At 52.9% G+C, this 18,172-nt stretch overlaps 7 protein-coding genes across 10 annotated transcripts in view; 5 read left to right on the top strand and 2 right to left on the bottom strand.

Moving 5' to 3' along the window:
• Positions 1-756: 756 nt before the first annotated feature.
• On the top strand, positions 757-2,672 carry LOC6739909 (GDP-fucose protein O-fucosyltransferase 2). The gene has a single exon (XM_039297180.2). The coding sequence runs from the start codon at positions 1,041-1,043 to the stop codon at positions 2,511-2,513; it is 1,473 nt and encodes a 490-aa protein (XP_039153114.1). The 5' UTR covers positions 757-1,040; the 3' UTR covers positions 2,514-2,672.
• Positions 2,673-2,781: 109 nt separating this feature from the next.
• LOC27208331 (large subunit GTPase 1 homolog) lies at positions 2,782-5,050 on the top strand. The gene is made up of 4 exons (XM_016183925.2): positions 2,782-3,000; positions 3,075-4,371; positions 4,439-4,644; positions 4,705-5,050. The coding sequence occupies exons 1-4, from the start codon at positions 2,899-2,901 to the stop codon at positions 4,921-4,923; spliced, it is 1,824 nt and encodes a 607-aa protein (XP_016037661.1). The 5' UTR covers positions 2,782-2,898; the 3' UTR covers positions 4,924-5,050.
• Positions 5,051-5,177: 127 nt separating this feature from the next.
• LOC6724868 (chromodomain Y-like protein 2) lies at positions 5,178-6,211 on the top strand. The gene has a single exon (XM_002105871.4). The coding sequence runs from the start codon at positions 5,309-5,311 to the stop codon at positions 6,149-6,151; it is 843 nt and encodes a 280-aa protein (XP_002105907.2). The 5' UTR covers positions 5,178-5,308; the 3' UTR covers positions 6,152-6,211.
• A 125-nt stretch (positions 6,212-6,336) lies between these two features.
• On the top strand, positions 6,337-9,849 carry LOC6724867 (leucine-rich PPR motif-containing protein, mitochondrial). Its single transcript, XM_016173144.3, has 2 exons — positions 6,337-8,757; positions 8,818-9,849. Exons 1-2 carry the CDS (start codon positions 6,462-6,464, stop codon positions 9,738-9,740), a joined length of 3,219 nt encoding a protein of 1,072 aa, XP_016037660.1. The 5' UTR covers positions 6,337-6,461; the 3' UTR covers positions 9,741-9,849.
• Positions 9,850-9,927: 78 nt separating this feature from the next.
• LOC27206893 lies at positions 9,928-11,937 on the top strand. Its single transcript, XM_016182673.2, has 3 exons — positions 9,928-11,080; positions 11,154-11,353; positions 11,406-11,937. Exons 1-3 carry the CDS (start codon positions 10,079-10,081, stop codon positions 11,692-11,694), a joined length of 1,491 nt encoding a protein of 496 aa, XP_016037659.1. The 5' UTR covers positions 9,928-10,078; the 3' UTR covers positions 11,695-11,937.
• A 78-nt stretch (positions 11,938-12,015) lies between these two features.
• On the bottom strand, positions 12,016-14,572 carry LOC6724866 (putative gustatory receptor 2a). Its single transcript, XM_039297186.2, has 4 exons — positions 13,174-14,572; positions 13,039-13,107; positions 12,896-12,985; positions 12,016-12,846 (listed from the first exon to the last, which is right to left on the bottom strand). The coding sequence occupies exons 1-4, from the start codon at positions 14,167-14,169 to the stop codon at positions 12,757-12,759; spliced, it is 1,245 nt and encodes a 414-aa protein (XP_039153120.1). The 5' UTR covers positions 14,170-14,572; the 3' UTR covers positions 12,016-12,756.
• A 145-nt stretch (positions 14,573-14,717) lies between these two features.
• The window catches only part of LOC6724865 (microtubule-associated protein futsch), a 54,933-nt gene continuing 51,478 nt past the window's right edge, over positions 14,718-18,172 (bottom strand). For all 4 annotated transcript variants that reach the window (XM_039297137.1, XM_039297135.2, XM_039297138.2 and 1 more), the window contains one exon: positions 14,718-18,111. In XM_039297137.1, the coding sequence (XP_039153071.1) occupies positions 17,942-18,111 (170 nt within the window). In that variant the 3' untranslated portion in view covers positions 14,718-17,941. The remainder of the gene's footprint in view (positions 18,112-18,172) is intronic.

The raw sequence follows: 18,172 nt of genomic DNA, 5'->3' as shown, positions 1-18,172 counted from the left end.
CTGTTTGAGATTAGCGAGCGAAGCTTTTGCGCAGCTTTTTACATCCGCTTTTTTAAAGACCCATAATAGCAGGTGCCATATGGAAATCGTTGGGGATCATAGTGCAAATGGGAATCGATTTGCATTCAAGCGCGGATTTTTTGTTAAGAAAACTATTACTGATTCGTCTTATCCTGATTTCCTGTCAGATTCTTGTTCACCACAACGTAAATAACAGCCCCATCATGAAATGTCATACCTTATTGCACTCGCAATAAAAATTGCAATCGAATGGCATTCCAGGCTGGAAATTAAAAATTTTTGACATTTTTCTCAAAATTTCTTGATGTTACCCCTTATCAAAACAAAAACATTTTGGAAAAAAAATAATTTTTTCAAAATCAGCAGGAAAGTAATATGAGTCGTTAGTTGGGATTGTAAGCTGAACAAAACTGTAATTATTTTGACTGTGTAACGTTTATTGGCCAAGTTATAATGTAACGCCCTCGCAATGAAGCTTCTTGTTTTCTAATCCTGATTTTGTAACCAAAAATAATCAGTATTTTGCCCACAGCAACTAAAATAATGTTCCAAATATAAAATGCCATACCTCGTTGGACTCGCAATAAAATTTGCAATCGAGTGGCATTCCAGATAGAAAAATAAAAATTTTAGACATTTTTCGCAAAATTTCTTGATAAAAAATAAAAATTGCCAAATTTTGGAAACAAATTTTTTTTTCAAAATTAGCAGGAAAGTGATATGGGTCCGTTAGTTGGGATCCTAAGCTGCACAAAACGGTAATTATTATGACTGTGTAACGTTTTTCGGCTAAGTTATGGTGTATCACTCCCGCGATGTACATGGGTTTCCTATGGTCCCGATTTTTTGACAAGAATACGTGTTTTCTGTACAGCTGCTAAAATATTGGAAAGACTGAAATGTCCGTTGTTAGAAATCAAAGTCATATGTTTTTCTTTAGATTATTTCGTGGCAAAATACCAAATGCGTTAGGGGTTTTTTACTGACCGCCGCCACAGCCACTCCATTCCAAACCAAAAATGCGAGGGAGCTGGCCCAGGCTTGGGTTCCCGGCGCTGCTCCTGCTCCTCCAGCTGCTGAGTGGCTCGGATGCCGCCTTCTGGAACGGGACTGCAAAGCGGGAAATTGGCGATTCCCGCGGAAGCAGCGGCACCTGCGCCAAAAGAGTCCTGCAGGAGATCCTGCCACTGCCAGCAACTTGCCCGCCTGAGGTTCTCGGGCTGAGGGGCGCCGTGTATATCCTCTACGACGTGAACATCTCGGAGGGGTTCAACCTGCGCCGAGACGTCTACATTCGCATGGCGGTGTTCGTGCGCCGGCTGCAGAGGAGAAGGCGCTTTCGCCAGGTGCGCCTTGTGCTGCCGCCGTGGCCACGCCTCTACCACTGGCACTCGCAGGGCCTGCAGCAGACTGGACTGCCCTGGAGCCACTTCTTTGATTTGGCCAGTCTGCGCCGCTACGCGCCCGTTCTGGACTACGAGGAATTCCTGACCGAACAGCGCTTATTCGGCAATCCTGGCGCACCCCTGGTCCATGTGGCGCACGCTTTCCGGCTGCAGCACTACGAGGTCATGCTAGAACAGGGCATCTTTCGGGACAAGTTCGAGCGCGTCACGGACAAGCCGTGCAGCGAGGGATCCCTGTCGGGAGGCCCACTGCTGCAGCAGGCGGAGCTGCGCGTGGGGCGTTTCCACTGCGTTCGGTTCCAGGGCAGCGCCGGACTGCTGGAGAAGTTGCTTCGCGAGGCGATCGCGGAGGACACGGCGGGACCGGAGGACGTCGACGACATGCGCACGTACGCTTTGCTCAGCGCCGAAACCGTGCTTCACGACCACTGGGGCGACGAGCACTTTTGGCAGGCCCGGCGTTCCATGCGTTTCTCCCGTCGGCTGGAGCTGGTAGCCGCCGACTTCCGGCGGCAGGCTCTGGCCACCACAGGCGCTTCGGCCGGAGTCCAACGGCCCGCCATGTGGGAGCTGGAGCGGCCGAAGCGCAACGCCAAGGGCGGCGATTACCTGTGCGCCCACCTAAGGCGGGGCGACTTTGTGCGCTCGCGGGAAGCGACCACTCCCACCCTGAAAACGGCTGCACAGCAGGTCAAGCAGCTGCTGCGCGCGTTCAACGTGACCACCGTGTTCCTAGCCACTGACGCCACGCCCTACGAGCTGATGGAGCTGAAGGAACTCTTCTACCGCTTCCGCCTCGTGCACTTCGCGCCGGAGTCAAATGTCCAACGAAGGGAGCTGAAGGATGGGGGAGTGGCGGTGGTTGACCAGCTGGTCTGCGCCTACGCCCGCTACTTCGTGGGTACCTACGAGAGCACCTTCACGTACCGCATCTACGAGGAGCGCGAGATCCTCGGCTTCACCCAGGCCAGCACCTTCAACACGTTCTGCAAGGCCTTGGGCGGCAGCTGCTCGCGCAACGCCGTGTGGCCCATTGTGTGGGCGGATGGCGATAGCGATAGCGAAGAAGATTCCGACCCGTACTGATCCATCTGTAGCGCCCACCTGCCGTGCCGTATGTGTATTGACAGACATCTCAAGATCTAGTTTTAAGTCCAAAGCCAACGTAAGAGAGCAACCGGGATTCCGAACCAGCTGCGATTGTATACCAAAAATAAATCAATCACGTATAATGTGTAATGTTCAGAGGGTAAATGTTTAAATTTACCCGCTCCTTTAGCGCTGCCACATTTCAAAAAAATGCAACTTGAAATTCTAACGTGACCTGTAAATATCGATTGACGATAGAAATCAAATCTCGCCATATCGATTGCACGTAGGCCTCGATAGCATTTGGGGCAAACATTGCACGTGTTTTTGACAATCTAAATAAATATTTCTCCTGTCGATTTGCGAATATAGTGACTGCGCCATGGGCAAAAAGAACAAGGGCGGCGCCTCCAACCTGGGCCGCCAGTTGATCAAGGATCGTTTCGGACACACTCAGCGCCGCAAGGTGGACAACGACACGATGGTAAGAGCACTCGTAGGAAATACATACATATGTATTCGATCTTACCCTGCCAACACGGTTTTGATCCTTACCAGCTGCACACCACCGAGCTGCAGGATGGCTACGACTGGGGCCGCCTCAACCTGTCCTCTGTCACCGAGGAGTCGTCGTTCCAGGCCTTCCTGCGCACGGCCGAGCTGGCCGGCACTGAGTTCCAGGCCGAGAAGCTAAACATTACGTTCGTGAACCCCAAGCAGCGCGTTGGACTGCTGAGCAAGACGCAGGAGCAGCGCATGCACCAGAAGCACGACGAGCACCGTGACCAGCTCAAGATCCCGCGGCGGCCCAAGTGGAGCAAGGAGACGAGTGCCGAGGAGCTGGTGCGAGCCGAGAACGAGGCATTCCTCGACTGGCGCCGCGACCTGGCGCTGTTGCAGGAGGACGAAGAGATCTTGATGACTCCGTACGAGAAGAACCTGGAGTTCTGGCGCCAGCTCTGGCGCGTAGTGGAGCGCTCTGACGTCGTTGTGCAGATCGTAGACGCTCGCAATCCGCTGCTATTCCGCAGCGCCGACCTTGAGCGCTACGTAAAGGAGGTGGAACCTAGCAAGATGAACATGATCCTGGTAAACAAGTCGGACCTGCTCACTGAGGAACAGCGTCGCCATTGGGCGGAGTACTTTGACAGCGAGGGTATTCGCACGGCCTTCTACTCGGCCACGCTGGTAGAGGAGGAGTTGAAGCGGGAGGCGGAGGAGAAGGGCCTGGATTCCTTTCCCGAGGTGCAACAGCTGCGCAGTGCAGTTGAGGAGATTAAACATTCGTTGGATAGCGTGGAGGACGCTTTGAACGTTATCGAGAAGAAATATAAGATGATTCCCGAGACTCAAAGCGATGAGCTGCCACGATTGCCCGGGGACAAGAACAGTCCTCGACTGCTGTCCCGCCTGGAGCTCATTGAGTTCCTGCGAAACATCTACACCGGTCCGCGGCACACAGAGCAGCACGTAACCGTCGGAATGGTCGGCTACCCAAACGTTGGCAAAAGTAGCACTATCAACTCGCTGATGACAGTGAAGAAGGTTTCCGTTTCGGCCACGCCGGGCAAAACTAAACGCTTCCAGACGCTTTTCCTGGACAAGGACATACTGCTCTGCGACTGCCCCGGTCTGGTGATGCCGAGCTTTGTGTTGACCAAGGCGGACATGTTGCTCAACGGCATCCTGCCCATTGACCAAATGCGCGATCACGTTCCCGCCGTCAACTTGCTGTGCGAGCGCATTCCGCGCCACGTCCTTGAAGACAAATACGGTATTGTGATAGCCAAGCCGCTGGAAGGCGAGGACATGGAAAGGCCACCGCATTCGGAGGAGCTGCTGCTGGCTTATGGATGTGAGTGCCAATACTTTGCGTAAGCATTTCAGTATTTCACAACGCACTCTTTCTCGCTCTTTTCCAGACAATCGCGGTTTTATGACCTCCAACGGGCAGCCAGATCAGGCGCGATCCGCCAGGTATGTGCTTAAAGACTACGTCAATGGTAGACTGCTCTACGCCATGAGCCCGCCCTCGGTGCCGCAGACCGAGTATCACACCTTTCCCGAACGCCAGCGCAAGGTCATCGAGGAATCACAGCTGCCAGGCCAGCAGCAGCGAGCCATGCGGGTGAGATTTGCCCTCTGAACTAGAAGTGATTCCTTTGCTTACTGATCGCCTTTTCCGCAGATCAACAAAAGCACGTCCAAGGAGCTAGACAACCAGTTCTTCTCCGACAAGCCCACGCACGCCCACGTCAAAGGACGCACAAACTTCCCTAACGTGCGCCTGGCCAACGACGGGTCCCTAGTAGCCGGCAATGATCCGGCGGCCAAGCCCTGGCGTCATGTGAAGAAGGAGAGGCGCGAAAAACTGCGCAAAAAGTTCTCACACCTGGACGAGCACTGATTGTAGCCCATTAGTTATTTATTCCGAAGGGTGTGTCTAAGAGGCACTTGTATATTTTAAGCATTAGACCTACGTATATACATATATATTAAAGTCCCCTCGACTTCAAGAGTTTGAAGCCCCACAATCTTAGGCTGAAAGAGTTATATTGCGCAGCTAGCAGATGGAGAGAAACATTGATAAGCCATCTGATGGCCCAGCCTGGACAGAAAGATGAACACAAAGATAGCATATATTTAGCATACACACCAATGAAAGCAAACGGTTGGAATGGCGCCCCCAATTGAGCTCGAGAGATGCGTGAATAGAAGGTAATTTCGAGATGCGGATGAGCGCAGTTGCGCGGAGAAAAGAAGCCTGCACTTTGACCGCGTGATAAGCGCAGATGCTTATGGCTCTTGTCTTCTATCACTTGGCCACAGTCTCTATCGCGCAGTCTCCAGCAATGGCCACAGACGAGAGCTGCAAGCACTTCAGGGAGCTGTTCGTCGAACAGCGTTGTGGGCTGCTCCACATACGCTTCCAGCGGCACTGGCAACGCCGAACCCTGTACGAGCTGATGCGCGCCCTGGACCTGGCGAGTGCAGACGCCGCCGTTAAGGTGGTCGTGCTCTCGGGCGAGTTTTCTGCAGCATGTGGCGGTGAGACGGAACCGCTGGCCCTCAAACAGGGTGTGCAGAAGAGGAGTAGGCGTACCGCTGCCCAGGAGGAAGCTGTGGGCAGTGGTGATGCCGAGGAGCAGTATATCCACGAGAAGGCGGCCAACTTTGTGATGCGCTCGCTGGCTAAGAAGCTGCTTGTGCAACGTAAACTCCTAGTGGCCTTTGTGGAGAGGCAGTGCGTCGGTCTGGGCCTGAGCGTGTGCAGCCTGTGCGATCTGGTCTTCGCAACTGAGTCATCTGCCTTTGTGCCCGCTTTCTCGCACCTGGATCCCTGCACCAAGGTGGGTCCCGGCTGGACTGTGCCACACGTCCACTGGCTGCTTCGTCTGGGCGATCAAGCTAGCTCCAGCACTGCCCTTCAGTGTGGCCTTGTGGCCAGTGTGGTGCGAGAGCCGCAGGAGTTTTGGCACCGCGTCGACCAATACTTGCGTTTGCCTTTCGCCTCCCTGTTGGCGACGAAGCGCCTCTTGTTTCGTCCCTGGCAGGACTCCCTCTTGGCCGAGTTGCGCGAGGAGGGCACTCCGCTGGCTGCGCAGCGACGCCGCTTGGCCAGATCCTCGCTGTAGGGTCGCGCTCCCAGATCCGTTGAATCGATTAAGTAAATAAATAGCGATTATAAAATAGTACATGTCCCCATGGTATTTCCTCTTATTGGGATCATAACTTAACTTTAACCTAAATTCAAAATCTTCAACGGAAACGAAGAAACTCTTAGTAGCGGGTATACGTACACAGATGGGTAGCACTGTTTTCGATATCTTTCGACTGGAAGGCACAGCTGATTGCCGGCGCGTGTTGTTTTCTTTTGTTGCTCGCCGCGAAACTGTGAAAGTAAAATCTCGTAATTTTGGGGAAGTATAAATTAACTTGGGCGAAATGCAGCGAGCACGACTGTTGCAGAGCGTGTGGATGTGCAGGCAGCGCCTGGGCCAGCTGCCAGGAGGCAGCGCTTCCTCCGCCAGCCTTGCATTCCGTTATGCAACGAAGCCTGCGACGCCAGCGGTGCCGTTATTGCCGCTGCAGATGCGATCGCTGGGAACGGGTGGCGTCCTCAGTGCGGCGGAGCGAAGAAGCCGGCGCCCCGCCTCCTTCTCTGAAAAACCGAAAGCTAGCGTGGCGGATGCGTGGACCCAGCTGGAGGCGTACTACCGGCAGCACGATCTGATCAACTTTGAGCACTGCCAGCGCCTGCTGGAGCTACTGCAGGAGTCGGTGTCGCCGCTAGAAGTCGGCATCGAAGAGTTGCACTTCCTCTTAGGGTCCTGTGTGCCCGAACTGCTTCCTGCTCAGAGCAGCCAAGAGCGGCTTCAGCTCTTCAAGGGACTCTGGGCTCAACTGATCAAGTTGGGCCAGCCCACGCTGGCACATTACCACACGAAGCTGCAGGTCCTGCGCCAGAACCGCTTGGCTCTGCCGGACTATCGCTCGTTCTTGGCGGAGATCGCCGTCTACCATGGTGCAGCCGATTCCACCTTGTACGGCGCTCTTTTGGACGTGGCCGGCGCCGCCGGAAACATGCGCATGGCCACCGAGATTTTATCCGATATGCGCGAGCGCAGCCTCGCCCTTACGGAGCACAACTTTCACGCCCTGCTTTTGGGCAACGCCCGCAGCGGTGATCTGCCCGGGGCGGAGTCCGTCCTAGCCAGCATGCGGGCCGCAGGAATACAACCCGGCAGCAGCACCCAGGCCCTTTGGTTCGAGGCTCTGGTGGAAAACAGTCAGGTGGCACAGGCCAAGGAGCTGCTGCAGGCGGAGCACGGATTCACCGCCCCTCAGCTGCTCCAGATGCTGCGGGGACTGCTCGCCAGCAAGGATGTCGACACGGATCTAATCCAACTGCTTGTCAAGGATCTGCCCCGCGAGTTTCTAACAGGTATCGACCTGCCGCCAGCTATCAAGAGCCTGTGCATTCAGCTGGTGCACCAAGGACGCACCGAAGTCGTTATCCAGCTCGTAGGTGCTTTGCCCGCTCCGAAGTTCGAGTTGCAGAATCAGAACGTGGATGGGTACGGTGCACTTCTGCTGCAGGAGTTCTTCCGCGCCCATGTTCCGTTGGACCAAACAATACAGTTCGCCGGTCAACTGGTGCAGCGGAACCAGAACGTCCGCGCCCTGCATTTGGTGGCTGAGTTGGCCCTTCGCCGTCTGCCGTCATCCGCGCTCCGCTGCCTGGAAGTGCTATCTGCAGCCGGCGAGGAACTGCGTCCGCACTACTTCTGGCCCCTGATCTTGCACCATTACCGGCGGGAGGGCGAAAGCGGCATGCTGCGCCTAGTGGCTGAAATGCGGCGCCTGCGCGTTGAGTGCGACGAGGAAACGTTGCGGCACTACCTGTTTCCCCACCTGCGCCAAACCCTGGCGCAGCCCTTGGAGGCCGTGAAGGCACTTGAATCGGCGGGGGTGAAGCCTTCGCAGACCCTGTGCCCGGTTGTGAGTCACTTGCTGCAGCAGCATCAGATGTCCGAGGTGCTGGACTTGCTTGATCGGTATCCGACACGCTTGGACCTGGCCACGCTGCTCCAGCCACTTTCTTCGCTGGCGGTCAATGCCCGTGCCACGAAGCGTTTCGAGGTATTTGCAAAAGTGATCCAGGCCCTGCAGCAGAAGGCACTCAAACGGGAAGAAGATTTTGTGGGCTCCTTGCTGCTGCAAATGACTGGACCTCAGACGCGTCTGCGCCAGGATGCCACCTCGTTGCGACGTTTTCTGCACGAACTAAGACGGCTAGAGCTTCAAATCTCACCTGCTGCCTCCGAAGCTCTACTCTCCGTGCTCCGTCACGCCACTGATGACGCCGACCTCATCCAGGATCTGGCCAAAACGCTGCAGAAGATGAAAAACCCACAACTCGCCCTGCCAGCTGACACGGTCTCGCTCCACGGAGGCTTCATAAAGCACCCGCGCGACATGAGCATAGACGAGCTCGAGTGCCACCTAGTCGAGCTGGAGTCCAAGCAGCTGAACCCGCGAGGCGTGCTGCGTCGCTTGCTGCAGCTCTCGGTGCGCAGCGGACGCTTGGAGCGCGCCCAGCAGCTGTTGGCCAAGTGCCAGGTTCTGAAGGTTCAGGAGAGCGCAGGAATGATGGCCTCCATCTTGGACTTACACATCAAGTTGCGAGACTTGCCGCGCGCCCAGGAGAGCTTGGAGCGACTGAGCAGCACATATCCAGGTACCTAAAACTTACTACTAGATGTGGACTGCATTAATCTGCATACCGTTTTCTCTTCAGCCTTTCAGATTGACGAGCACAAGGTGATCGACTACGCCGCCCTCTTGGTCCAAGGCCAGCAGCTGGAGGCCGCAAAGCAGCTGCTTCAACGTCGCGCGGAGCAGCATAAGGTCGTCGGTGGCGACTATGTGATGAAGAACGTATGGCAATTGCTGACCAACGTGGGTCAGCTGGCCGCCTCTTCACATGCAGGTGGCGAGAGCTCCAAGCAACTTAACCAGACCCGCGAGTGGTTGGACTTCCTCAGGGGTCTGGGCTACTGCCAATCGCACAATGCCCTACTGGGACCAGTGGTGCGCGAGTGGCTCCTGAAGGGCGACTTGGACGCTGCGGTGGCCGAGTTTCAGCGACTGGCTAACACTCACAAGCACACGCCTCTGCAGTTCGAGCTCTTGTCCCTGCTGGTGCGGCTGGGGAACGGGGACGAGCAGGAGCTGGCCCGCTTTCCCGGCGTCACGGCCGAGTCCGCGCAGCAGCACCTGGCGGCGGTTACCGCGACGGTGAGTCGCGTCCACGGAGCGGCCAACATGAACAGCGCCCTGCTGCTCGCCCTGGCCGAATCCGGAAAGGAGACACAGTTGCGCCGGCTGATCATCAACCCAGAGTTCCGCATCAACCACGAGCTCCTCATGAAGAACTGCGAGCACTTGGGACAGGAGGGCGCTGTGCGGACGCTCCTACGGCTGGCGCGCGGAGTGAGGGGTGTCCAGCGGACCATCGACGAGCAGAAGATCTACGACCTCCTGTTGGCCCAGTTCTGCCGGAGCAACGACTACGAGGCGGCGTTGGATCTCTTTGACCGCTTGGAGGCCGACGACGAGCTGAAGGTGTCGCATGACTTCCTGCGCAACCTTGTGCAGCTGCTGCAGGTTAACCAGGTTGAAATTCCCAGTACAGTCGCCCTGCGCGCCCACGTTAGATAGCCGGGCGACGAGATAGATAGATCGTCGCTCTTATCCTTAGTTAGACACTTGGTATGTATGTACACACATAAATTAGTGCAGTAAACACGAGACGGTATACCTGCAAGGCTGAAAGATCTTTGATAGCTTCTGGGTGTCCTAGGGCCACGTCTAGTAGGCCTGGCTTTTAAAACCGAGTGTCATCTGCGATCCGGGGTCCGAATCAGTCACAAAGTTGTCACACGTAGCATACAACAGTCTCCTAACAGCTTCTCCGAAACCCACTCCCAATCAAAATTTCAGTATCTATTTTATTCGCGTTCAATCCGTGCAAGTTTCAACCCCTCCTCCATGCAACCATGAAGCGGCTGTCCCGACGTCCAGTCTCCGATGAGCAGAAGGGCCAGATGGGCACCCAGACTCATGAGAAGGGCACGATAGAGGTATTCCTGTCGGTGGCCACCGTCTCGTCGCTGCTCCGATCGCGAGGGCTTCCGCACCCGCAAGTGCAGACAGAACCGCAGTCGCAGGATCCGAAGGACCAACAGGATCAGCTGAAAGACAAAAAGCAGGACCTGGAGCTGAAACCGGAACCGGCGCCAGAGGTCCTCGAGAGTGGCGCCCAGGGCGACAACGAACAGTCCGATACTTATGCAGGTCCCACTCCCTCGACGTCAGCCAACGCCGTCAAGGGATTGCCAATCGAGGGAGATGCAGCCAAGCTGAAGGCTCTGGCCAGCCGCCGTCAGCAGATTGCCAGCCTGCTCACGCGCCTCGGCGACGGCGCAGAGGGCGAAGGCGAGTCCAATCAGATCGTGATGGAGCTGCTCGGCAGCGGTGACAATCATTCGCTCCTGCAGCCGCACTCGGCCATCGAGCGCGTTTCTGAACAGCTGCTGCACGTGCTGCGGGAGCAGACGCTGACTGAGGCCGGCATATTTGTCGGCAATGAGCGGTATCGCTTATTTAAGGGCGTGCTGCAGAACTACGCCAAGATCTACGCGGCACGCCACTTTATGGAGCAGCTGCCGCAGCTAGATCAGCTTGGCCCGGATGCGGGTGCGGAGCGGGAGCTGTTCGCCCGCGTCATGGCGGAGGAAGTGCTGCAAATACCGCAGCTTCTGCGCCAGCTGAGGTCGTCGCTGGTGAAGATGGAGTTCTTTAACGAGGACACCGCATTCAAGGCCTACCTGGAGGTCCGTTGTCACCCGCAAGCCCGCATTCTGTGCGAACTCATGCTCACCCGCATCTCGCGCGTCTTCCTCTGCATTGTCAGCTCACCATTCTTCCTGGACTTCACCGAGCACGAGCTCACGTACATCTTGCGAAACTGTTACCTCAGCGTCAACTCGGAGATCGAGGTGAGATCGTCAAATCGTTTCCGTGTGGTCACTGCAGCATTCTCCTCATAATTCAAACGATAACCCCCGGCAGATATTCCTTTCCGTGGTGCTCTGGCTGGAGCACAACTGGCTTGAGCGCGGCGAATGCGCCGAGCGCATCTTAGCCGAGGTGCATTTCGCCCTGATGCCCACTTGGTACCTGTGCACCCTGGACAGGTCTAACCGGTGCCACCACTTTGCCCGAGTAATCCACAGTCCCGGCGTGCAGCGCTTGATTGCAGCAGGCCTAGAGTAGGTTCCATTCTTGGGGGTTTGCACATCGTTTACATTAACTGTTCCCCAGGGACGCCATCACCCTTAAGTCTAAGCCCCGCTTCAGTGGGGCTGCTGGACACCGACAACGAAAGCCTCAGGAGGAGACGCTTATGGGCCGCGACTGGATAGTGGATACTGAATGCAGACACCACCATAAGCGCCACTGCGAGCAATTCGTTTACCCCACCTACGACGAGTTCAAGAAATACCTGGCCAAGATCATCTGCTGCGCGCCCAACTGCTGGCGCACGTTCCGGCCCGCCCAAGAGGTGTACCGCAGGGACTTCCGCTGCTGCTCGATGCCACACTCCAACTAGACTCAGTCCGCGTCCAGGTATCCCGGTCTGTCTGCTCGTTTGCGTTGTCCCGTCCCTTCCTGCTCCTTCGGGGCAGTCGTGGTTCTGACTGTCCCGTCCATTGTCCTTGCCGTTTCCATTTTCTTAACAATGCCATCCAAACCACATCCATAATCCTTAGCAACACCCTGACCAATTCATCGACCTGACTTAGAAAATAAAACCATTGTTGCCCATCCTTTTAATTCTATGGGTGTAAAATTATCAGCTGATTGGTTTGATCTTGGATTGGTTTGAGATGGGAGCGTGATTAATTGTTTTTAGCACGGTAGAATAAACTGCATGGGAATTTGCTTTAACGTCGTGCCTTTCGTGCTTAATTCGTGACACGCACAAGCAATCAATGTGTTTGCTCTTCTCTAGCTTGAGGTTATTCCAAACTAACGGTTTACCTTGATCGAACTCGGTTCCTGTTGTTCGAAAGGAGACTGGAAAAACGTACGTGGCAGCCATCATGAAAAAAACAACAGCTGTTTCTGCTTATTTTGATCTGCCAGATGGCACTGGCTACTGTTTCTGTTTGCCTGGTGCCTAATGAAGAGAATTTTAGGGTGTTACTGCGGAATATTTGAGCCGTCGAACAAACAGCGACTAATTTGTGCTGTTTTAACAAAGCTGGGCACCAGGCGAACGGAAATTTCAGTAGGGAGCAAAGTATTCATTGTTCTAATGGTGACTGGAAGACCATCATGAAAGACAACAGCTGTTTCTGTTTACTTCTAAGCTCAACTAACGGTTTTATTCCATCAACTGGCTTCCTATTGGTCGAAAATTGATAGGGGAAACGTATGCGGCAGCCATCATGAAAAAACAACAGCTGTTTCAGCTTATTTCGATCTGCCAGCTGGCACTGGCTAAGGCTTCTGATCGCCTGGTGCCTAGGACAGGAAAATATGGCACTGGCCTATCCGCCGATGACCGATGGTGCTATTTTATTTTAAATTATGGACCAATAAAACGTTAAAGCCATTATTTAATATTTGTGTCAACATGTGGCAACAGGTCACTCCTGCTGATTGGTTGCTACTGTCCGTTGGATCCACCGCCAATGGTGGATTCGCTCATGTGAAACTGAATCAGGATTATCAAGTACGTGGTAGTGGCTCCCACGATCTGTAATGTGCGAACTGTTATCCGGATTCCATTCGAAATTTCCACTCACCGTGTAGAGAAGGGTGCAGTCCACGTTGAAGAAGCCAGCGGCGCTAAAGTGGAGCCGCTGGTGGAGGAGCTGCAGCGAGAACTGGGTTATCTGGAGCGGGACGTGGATTATCAATGGTTGTTCTAGCGCACAGGTATACCTACCAGAGCGTTATGGCTCTCATTCCTTAGATCCACGCTCACCTGGTGCAGGCACAGGGCCAGACGAGTCGCCTGGAAAGCAAATAAACCATCTTTAATAGATTCATGTGGGCGGGACAATTAGTCCAGTTTACTCACGCATTGGGCCGTTCGGTCGCAAAGCAGCGAGAGGACAAGCACATTGCCCAAGTGGGGGGCAGACCATACGCCACTGGCCACTATCTGAAGGATGTCGAAGGGCGAGGCCGCCGACTGGCGGAAGTTGAGGAACATCCAGTAGCAGTTGGAGGTGATGGCCAGGAAGTCGTTGCCCACCTGCATCAACATGGACAGCCCGTAGCAGCGGTTTAGCAAGGCCACTAGGGCCCACACCCGTTGGTAGACGAGTCTGACAGCGATCAGTCTATCCATTGCCGCTTGTTCCAGATCCTCCTGCGCCTCCAGGACAGTATCCACTGCGGGTCCTTTCTGGTGCAGCTGAAGCTGCTGCAAGGCCACTAGGAGCACATCCAGGCGCTGGCGCACGAGCTGAGTGGCGTTGAAGATCTGAAAGTAACGCAATCCGCACACGAGCAGTGGGAGCAAGTAGCTGATCCAGTAGATCGGGAATCTGTCGCCGCGGGAGAGCAGCTTGGCGCCCAGGATAAGGAGTTGGCTAACCGCATAGCCCCACAGAATCCACACAGCTCGGCGCGACGTTTGGCGACGCATCTGGAGGCGCATAGCCTCCACATCCACCCTCAACGCCTTGGACAGCAGGCGATCAATCTCGCCTAGCTCCGCAAAGAAGCCTCGCTGCGCCTGCCGCTGCCACAGGGCCTCCAGCAAGGCAGCCAGATGAGCCACCCGCATGCCCACCAGCTGAATGAAGTCAACCGTGTGACCTATGCTCGAGATGGTGGACTCCGAGTCCTTTTTCTCTTCTACGCTGCTCTCCTGGAAGAGGCCGTAGGCGGTGAAGCTGGTGGCCGCCATCAGCACGGTCCAGCCGTACAGCTCCAGCCAGCGCGATCGCCGGAGCAGGATGCCCTCCGGGTCAGGCGGGGGGGCGAGGCGCCAGGGCCACAGGTTGCACACCTGGCAGACGCGGTGCAACGGCTCCAGAGCTCTCAGCGTGTCCATGCCGAATTCCATCCACTATCTGCCGCGCGACCAGGTTTAGCTATGTGGGGAGGAAGCGACATCAATTAGATTACCTTATCACTAATCGAGTGCCTCTTCCCCCACCCGTACCTTGATTCAGCTTATCACGGGGATGGAACTTTTCTGTATCGGCTATCTAGTGCTCAATGGGACCCTAATGGTGGGGATTAGAATACAGGATTCGGAAACTCGCATTGGATAGGAACACCCATGTAAAAGGACAGGCACTTACGTATTTCCTATGAGAAACCAACCAACCAACCCTACCGACCTCAGACGACTGCGCGTTGACGCGGTCCTGCCGAAAGGACTCTCCAAGTGGCCATCCATCATGATCAATTAAGCCATTAGTAAGGTGTCAGCCCATCATCAATCAAGCAATCCAAGGTGGGTTCGCTCCTCAAACCGGCCGAGAACGAAGTGGAGACGAAAACGAAGACCACTGGGTCACTGGGCACCAGCAGGTGCTCTGGTAACTCACCTGGCATTGCGGTAGCCTGGGGACCCAAGACGGCGGGAAACGAAATACACACCCGGGCTTCACATAAATACGTTTATTATAATTTCAGATTTTGTTTTGGAAATAGTTCTTGAGATAAGCTTGACGTTTCATAAAATGTAATACATATATATTCCTTCGCGGTAACCTCTGCCCATTTTCAGATCTTTGTGCTGGCTCGCTCATCCCTACGTACCGACTCCTACTCCTTCCCTGGTCGGGCCTAGCCATGTGACTACTTCATCCGCCAGTAAGCGATACCTCGGCTGGGCTCTTGTTTGTAACAATCTTACTTTCTGCATGCACTTGCTGTACTAATGATTATATAGAGCACACACGGGCCCACACACACCACACCACGAGCACACCACCTACGCGAGCAGTGTGTGTGTGCGGGGGTGTGTGCATTTAGTATGTATATTTGATTTAAATCGAAGCTGCTAAAAAGTAAAAGCAAATTCAACAAACAAACTCTCATAGGTCATACATATCGTACTTGATTCTTAGACTAATATAAGGTATGATGCAGATATCTGTTCTCTGGATATAAGGCAATGGATACGTGTGCGTGGCTTCATGTGTTGGGTACAATATATGTTAGTGTGCAGTGTGTGGTGTGTGGTGTGTGGTTTGTAGTGTGTAGTGTATAGTGTATGTATAGTCGATCTGATCTGATCTGACCTGATTTCAACGAAACTCATGTCGCAAACAAACGGGGGCAAAGGTAACAAGTTTTCATATTTTCGTATCTTAGGGGAAATTCGTTTCGTGAAAGGCAAAAAATGTCTTCTGGCTGGGAGAAGAGTTTTTTTTTTTTTTTTTTGGTTTTTCTTGTTAAGCAACATCAATACGCTCAAGTACATATATATATATATGTGTATATATATATTCATATATAGTGTATATAGTTCATGTGTGAGTATTCTTTATCTTAACCTTCTTCGGTTTGTTTTTGGTTTTGGTTTTGCTCGCTAAGCGCACGAATTTGGAAAGTAATTAATGTTTAATAAACTTCGTGTTTCGTTTTTCTCGGTTATAAATTTAAAATCCTCGGAGCGGAGACTGCAATGCTACCCAATAATCGAAAGTCGAGTGCTGGTCGGACGGGAGCGCTAATGGGGATCGTGATCCGCCCTAGTCGCACGCCCGCACCGACCCGCACCGCCCCTCTTAGCCCTACGTGTGTATAATTTTGCTTAAATTTCGCTGGTTGCTATCAAACGGTGTAGACTGGACGGTTGCCAGTTGACTGTTGTCTGCTGCGGTCTGCCTGTTGCATGTTGCATGTGGCATGTGGCATGTTGCATGTGGCATGTTGCATACTGAAAGTTGATCGGCCGCAGCTCCTCCCAGATCTGTTGCTGTTGTATATAAAAAGCAACTAAAAAATATACGCGTAGCCTAAAAAGTCTGTCTCGAGTGGGGCATCCGACCACTCGAGTCTTTAATTTATAATTGTAACTGGCTCTTTTGGACTGTTTTGCTGTGGCCTCGAATTGCTTGTTTCGTTTGTTTCTTCGATACTGGTAACTGGTTACTGGTTACATTGATTAAAATTGCCTGTGTGCCTGGTTCGCGTCTTGCTGCATATTTGTCTTCCTTGTTTGTTTGTTGCAAATTTGTTATTCTATGACTATGAAAAGTAAAAAAAATATAGAAAAATAACCTTCATTCACTTTGTGTACTTCATATTTATCGTATCGTACGAGTATATAGTTATGACTCTCTGCTCATTCTCGTTTTAATCTCACAATAGCTGTTTCACTGTCCCCTCACCCATCCATTAAATCCCATTCCATTCTATTCGACCCCAACCCCAACCCGGAACCCAACCCACCCAACCCAAGACTCCCGCCCCATCACAAGCCCAGTTCTAGTCCTATTCCTAAGCCCATTTAGATCACTCAGATCCTTACATAGTAACATCAGCATTGACTCTACCGTCCTCGTCATCGTCTTCATCCAATACTTTGATCACCTTCTTGCTTCCCTGATCCTCCGGCAATGGCGTTAGGATGCTTTAGGACCCTTCGTTTCCTAACTGCATCACCTCGCCACTCCAGTTCCCAATCCCCAAATCCCAGTGTCAGTTCGCTTCTCATCTTCCTTAAGTCTCCTATGTGGGAGTGGAGGTGTACGTATATCGGTCGCTATAGCAAGTTGGATTATAAGTCTTTCTGCGGCTGCCTGCTGAAACAACGAAACGAAATGCAAAGAAAAACATACGAAACTAAACGGTGAGAACGGACTACGAAAACGATTGGATCTGGAATTACTTAAATATTGAGGTTATCGAATCCTGAATCCCGACTCTCGGATACTGTATTTGCTTCGGTAAGGGGTAAATCGAAAAAAGAATCTTTGTTGCAATCACTTGTTAGCCCTAACGTTTGATTCAGTTAAGTCCGAAGGGCGGGTAGTGAATCCGTCTCCGATCTTCGTTCTGTATTATGATCGCTTATTATCCTACGGCTAAAGAGCTCTGACTTTACGGGTTATACACGTTCAATTAGCTAATGCTCGCTTTAAAATTCGAATACCTTTGGTATGGGGAGACCATACGAGAGGGTTCGTAAAAGTTTCGACTAATACATATATTAAACATGAATATTAAGTACTCTATATATGTATAGAGTGTGTCTTTTCTTAGTATTTTCTCGCCTTCTTTTCTCCTTTCGTTTCTCCTTTGTATATTTTAGCTATGCGGTTTTGAAAACTATTTTGATCTTTGGATTACTAGGCAAGGTAGCTTGACGTTATGCAATGAAAGCGACATAAATGGCTTCTCCTCGACTAAACCACTGAGGATCGGTTGCAATGCATCTTTTGGTAATTAATTTTTAAAACTTAATATCAATTAATTACGTAGCTTTTGGTCGGCCGAAACAAGTCGTCGAAAGCTCAATAGGCGGCATTGGTAAACAAAATGGAGTCATTCGCGTGACCCAAACTCCGCCATATCAGCCAACGTGCGGCTCATTTCCGTTTCCTGCGGCTCCTGCTCACGAAACTTGGCCAATTGAATTGTCTGAACTGTCATTCCCATTCGGATCCCCATCCCAATCCTTCTCCTCTTGCTGTGGTCGTCGTTGTGCTGGTCCTAGTCCTAGTCCTGGTTCTTGTCGTGTCAGAGCTCGAGTCCATGCACTTTGTAGTCCGTACATGGACCTAATTCTCTGGCAGTGCTCGGCTCGTCTGCGTCTATGGCTGGGTGCGTTGTGGGTTGGCTTAGTCATCGTCGAATGCAATAAACAAGCCCGTGGCCTAGAACTCCAGGCGGTAGGCCGAGCAGGAGGTCTCGTGGTCCTGCAGGTTGATGGTGCAACGAGACGCGGAGGGCGAGAGGTCGATGCGGTGCTTGGCTAGCAGCTCCTCGTTTTCAGCCACCCAATAACCTAGCACATCAGTGTCGTACGTAGGTATAATGGTGACCTCTGCAAGTCGGAGATTTGGAAAATGAACTCATTGCAGGAGCGACATAACAAGCATCTACTC

Source organism: Drosophila simulans, chromosome X, assembly GCF_016746395.2.
Source record: "Drosophila simulans strain w501 chromosome X, Prin_Dsim_3.1, whole genome shotgun sequence".
In the NCBI taxonomy this organism is placed as follows: Eukaryota; Metazoa; Arthropoda; class Insecta; order Diptera; family Drosophilidae; genus Drosophila; species Drosophila simulans.
Note: the sequence above shows the minus strand (reverse complement) of the source record. Positions and strands in the feature narration are given on the sequence as shown.